The sequence below is a fragment of the Polyergus mexicanus genome, unplaced genomic scaffold, assembly GCF_030449975.1.
Source record: "Polyergus mexicanus isolate NDT 795.1 unplaced genomic scaffold, iyPolMexi1.0 SCAF_20, whole genome shotgun sequence".
Lineage (NCBI taxonomy): Eukaryota > Metazoa > Arthropoda > Insecta > Hymenoptera > Formicidae > Polyergus > Polyergus mexicanus.
Window position 1 is genome coordinate 1,150,509 of NW_027223340.1, and position 5,711 is coordinate 1,156,219.

At 42.5% G+C, this 5,711-nt stretch overlaps 1 protein-coding gene across 1 annotated transcript; it reads left to right on the forward strand.

Annotated features, from left to right (window-relative positions):
- The first annotated feature begins 2,917 nt into the window (after nt 1-2,917).
- Nucleotides 2,918-3,868, forward strand: LOC138941920 (uncharacterized). The gene has a single exon (XM_070311873.1). It carries the CDS (start codon nt 2,918-2,920, stop codon nt 3,866-3,868), a length of 951 nt encoding a protein of 316 aa, XP_070167974.1.
- The last annotated feature ends 1,843 nt before the right edge of the window (nt 3,869-5,711 follow it).

Consider the following 5,711-nt stretch of genomic DNA (forward strand, 5'->3'; position numbering starts at 1 on the left):
AAGCAGTGGTATCAACGCAGAGTACTGTCATGATCGCACCGTTTATTCTCGTCCTTCATCAAAACCGGCACTTTCTTGTTCTCGAGCGGTATACCGTACGCGTTGTTAGCCGGATAATCGCTCGTGTCGAATCTAGCGATATCGCGTTTCATATTCTCGTACATATAAACCGATCTATGTCGGTATGTGTATACTCGATATATCGAAAGTGTGTTTATACGAATTTCACCACGAGTACATGTTACCGTTATATCGCAAAAATTGTAAAATAATGTACACCGATACAGACAGTTTGATTTATCACATCGAGTGCGAGGATGTGTACGAGAATATGAAACGCGATATCACTGGTATCAACGCAGAGTACTCGGCTAACAACGCGTACGGTATACCGCTCGAGAACAAGAAAGTGCCGGGTTTGATGAAGGACGAGAATAACGGTGCGATCATGACTGAATTTGTCGGGCTTAGAGCAAAAATGTACGCGTTGCGAGTAAATAGTAAAAAGGATACAAAAAAGGTTAAAGGTGTCAAGCGTAACGTCGTAGCGAGAACGATAACGTTCGACGACTACACGCGGTGTCTGCGCGATGACATTGAAATGACTCGACAACAATCCTGCATAAGATCAAAATTGCACGAAGTGTACACAATCAGCGAGACAAAAATCGCTCTAAGTCCGCACGACGACAAGCGATATATCGTACCTGATTCGACCGACACCCTACCGTGGGGACATTACCGGATACCCTTATAATGTAATGTATATATGTATGTATGTATGTATGTATGTATGTATGTATGTACGTATGTATGTATGTATGTATGTATGTATGTATGTATGTACGTATGTACGTATGTATGTATGTATGTATGTATGTACGTATGTACGTATGTACGTATGTACGTATGTACGTATGTACGTATGTACGTATGTATGTATGTATGTACGTATGTACGAATGTACGTATGTACGTATGTACGTATGTACGTATGTACGTATGTACGTATGTACGTATGTACGTACGTATGTATGTATGTATGTATGTATGTATGTATAAGGAAAACAAAATAAATATATATATTCCTATCTTTCTTTTTTTCTTTTTTTTATATTTCATATTTTATATGCTGTATACATCTTACATATATTTTTTATATTTCAGATACTTTATATGTATTTCATATTCTTTATATGTTAAAAATAAAATACAGTTTGTACGAATTAAACCACATTGTCCTTATGTATCCAAGAGTTGTGCGATCCATCGAATCCCAACCATTTGACGTAAACCTCGTCACCTCTCCTGCGCAGTACTTTCTCCACGAGATACACGTCCGGATAAGTCGCGCGACGCAACTCGTACTCGTAGAACGCTCCAGCGACAGATTTTTTGCGATAGTCCTCGAGTAGATAAGTTACGGGATTAGTACGTTGCACTTTAACGATCTTAAACACTTCGGTGGTCCAGTTTGGCGTGTAACCCTTCTCGAAGATCGTCTTGTACTTGCTAACGCGTACCGGGTCACCTACTTTGAACTTTGCCGGACTCGCGATCTTTATCGCGCTGTACACAGTATCCAAGAGTCTTTCGGCGATCGCGGGGGTAACGTCGGCGGGTCGCATACCGATCGTTCGATGCTTGCGCGTGTTGTAATCCGATACGAGTCGCGGCAACGCGTCGACCCACTTGTAAGTTCCGTTGAGCGTAAACATCTTCCACATATCGTTCTTTAACGTACGATTGAATCGTTCGACGACCGATGCCTTCAACACCGAATAATGATTGATGTTGTGTTTCTTCACGAGACGTTGCACGTTGGCGTTGTAAAATTCCTTCCCCATATCGGTTTGCATATTTTTCGGGCGCCTCTCGCTATTTCGAATTATCTCCGCGATAGCGTCAGCCGTCTCGCTTCCACCTTTATTCTTGAGCGGTACGGCCCACGCGTACTTGCTCAACACATCGATGACGGTGAGTATGTAGTGGTACCCTCTGTTGAAACGAGAGTACGGACGCATCTCGACGATGTCGGCTTGCCACAGGTCATCGTAACCCCGCACTACGACGCGTCTTCGGGGAAAATTTCTTCTCGCCGAAGCATGCAGTTCCTCGACGAGTCGTAGCTTCTCGATATTTTTACGTCCGTTGGATTTTAACGATGTCATGTTTTTAGCGGTGCGGCTAGTCGGCGCGTAATAATACGTGTAAAGAAATTACATTATAATTTATATCTTTAACTTTTAACCACTCAATAACCGTTTATTCCCGGTCATCGTCTTTCAATAGTGGTTCTTTGTCATCGTCTTTCAATAGTGGTTCTTTGTCATCCGTCATTCGTCGCCGTTCGATAGCCGTTCGTAGCCGTTCCTGACCCGTTCGGTAGCCGTTCCTAATTCGTTCGCAGCCGTTCCTGAACCGTTCCTGAGCCTTTAGATAACCGTCCGATAACCGTTCCTGAACCGTTCGACCGTCCTTCAACCGTTCGTAGCCGTTCGTGAACCGTCCGTAGCTGTCCGTGAACCGTTTCTTGACGTCCATTGTCGTTCGTTGACGTTTCGATGACGTTTCGTTGTCGTTCGTTGACGTTTCGTTAACGTTTCGTCGTCGTCGTCGTTTCGTTGTCGTTCGTTGACGTTTCTAATCTAGCGATATTCGCACGCCGAAGCTCGTTTACCACAATCTGTAACGCTCGCACGTCTTTTTCTAACGCTGCAAGCTTCTCGTCTAACTCTTTCAGTTGATTTCTCAACGTTACGACGTTTGAGCACAGCGATGAGATACGAATACCCATACAACAACAGGATCTGTATACGTTACCGTATGAGAGTTTTCTATACATCGAGGGAAAACTAGTGATAAACAAACCAGCTGAAGGGTTTGATGTGGTACTGGGAAATAATTGCGTCGCGTTCATGTTCGATGAGATTCGATACGAACTCGACGGTGTGGAGATTGATCGTAGCAGAAATGTGGGAATAACCAGCACACTCAAGAACTATGTAACGATATCATCCGATAGAACCGTGATTATGAGAAACGCCGGCTGGGATTCGCCTACTAACACGAATGGATACTTTAATTTTTGCGTACCGCTCTACATGTTATTGGGATTTTGCGAGGATTACAGGCGCGTGGTGATTAACGCTCGTCACGAATTGATCTTAATACGATCGCGCAACGACAACAATTGCATGATTGGAAATTTGGTGTTGGAGCCTGTGATCGACATATTCAAGATACAATGGCGAATGCCGCACGTCGTATTGAACGAGATTAACAAGTTATCGATGCTGCGCGCCTTGGAAAGCGGACAATACCTCAGTATGGGTTTTCGCTCGTGGGATCTGTACGAATTTCCGCTATTGCAGCGTACAACCAAACATTCGTGGCCCATTAAGACCGCGACTCAGCTGGAGAAGCCGCGATACGTTGTTTTCGTTCTGCAGACAGGTCGGAAGAACGTCATGTCCGAGGATACGAGTCGATTCGACGACTGCAAATTGATCAACGTGAAACTCTATCTGAACTCGGAATGTTATCCGTACGACGATATGAATCTGGATTTCGATAAAAACAGATGGTCGATTTTGTACGACACGTATCAACGTTTCTGCAAAAAGTATTACGGATACGAGTATCTCGAGCCGAGTCTCACCGTCACGCAATTTTTACGTAACGGTCCATTCGTGATCATCGATTGCTCTCGACAAAACGAATCGGTCAAAAGCGCAACCGTGGATGTGAGATTGGAATTCGAGTGTAAGGAGAACGTGCCGCCGAATACCACAGCGTACTGCCTCATCATACACGACCGCGTGATTCAGTACAACCCGTTGACCAATGTTGTGCGCAAAATCACCTAAGGGGAATGAGACGATATAAAATCTGTAATACATCAGGATCAATCGCAGTCTTGTTCTCGACGTGTCGATATAAAAAAGAAAAACGTTATGTCCGTACCAACGTTCGTGGACCTACAAGGATTCTTCGTCGGGATGAAATTCGTCGTAAAGGAGGTGGCGGTGCTGAAAAAGGGGACCGTTCTGGCGCATTACATTTTTACATACTCCCTACCATGGAATCTCCTCACGAAATCCGACAAATCCCGCGCTTCCTGGCTGATCGCGAATCACCATGGATTACGATGGGAAGACGGAAACGTGCCGTACAGCATGGCTAAACGCTTGATTACATCAGCCGTGCTTGGAACAGAAGAGGATGACGAGACATCGACTCTCGTGTACGTTAAGGGATGCCAGAAACGGGAATGGCTGGTGGATTTGCTCGAGAATCTTGCGAGAGAAAATTTAATCATCGAGACTTTGGATGCTGATTACGAAGATATTGAATCTTTAAATAATCTAAATGTTACTAATACTATACGATGCGGAAAACATGTTAAGAATTGCGCATTACAGAATGTATTAAAAATATTTAACTGGTGGTCGCAATACCAAAAAAAATTGTAATATTTTTATAAATAAAATGTGTAAACGTATTTAATGTTTTTTTTTATTTCTTATTCTCCCACTCCTTTCCTCGCGAGTCGTTTCTAAGAATTCTTTGTAACGTTGGCCGTTTCCCCTTCTCCTAAATTTTCAGAACAATAATCTCCCATCGCATCATACGTTGACCGTTTCCCCTTCTCCTAAATTTTCAGAGCATTGATCTCCCACCACATCATACTTTTGAAACATAAGCGTCGCGTATATTCGATTAATTTTTATACGATCAGTATCGCATCAACCGCTAGCACCAACGGTTCACTTCTCATAACCGAGAGACAAAATGTACTCCGCTGAAGGAAGCACCAGCAACGGTTGCAAACGCGCGAATTACTACGTTCCTCGAGACGAAATTAAACCGTGCAAGAAACCACGAGATGAAGTTAAGCCGTACAAGAAACCACTTGATTTGTAAGTATCACATATGTTTTATATATTTATATATATATATTTTTCATATATGTTTTTCCATGCTATTTCATATTTTTATATTTTTTCAGATGCGATAAACCACGTATTTTGGTACGCAGATTTGCTTTGACGCGCACTGCTTATAAATACTTGGATATCGGAATCAGCGTTGGAATAACATCTTACGTGGAACTGCATCTGGGTGATAACCGAGGCAACCGAATTGTTTTGTCTATCGATACATGGGAATCGCTAATGCTGAAACGAGCGGACGTTGAACAACTTGTACAGACGCCTAATCATGCACCGATATGGATTAACGATTTAACAATTGAGATTGTTAAAATAAGTGATGCGAGTGTTGTCAAACTTACGTTGCGCGATTCTTGCTTGTACATGAAATCGTCAACTATATTTTTCTTATTCGAACTCGAATACTGTGTTAATCACGAATATTTGAAGCTGTGCGGGAATCTAGAAGCTGTAAATGATAGTTTCGATCAATTTGTTCGGAGTTTGCAAAGTAATATGTTTGGCGCCGAGAGAGATTCTGCGGTCAAAATCTTGCGCGAAGTCTATGATAAAACATCTATCATAGATTGCGAATTATTAGCTTATGCTGTGGATGAAATTTTGTCTGAAACCTTGAGACGGGGTGATGTATGGTAATATATAAATAAATAAATGTGTTAAAAATGAAAAAAAAATGATTATGTATTTCTTTCGCTTCCCTTCCTTGCATATCCTCCGTACAAACCGCGCGCGATCTTAAGGTACGATGCCGTAATGC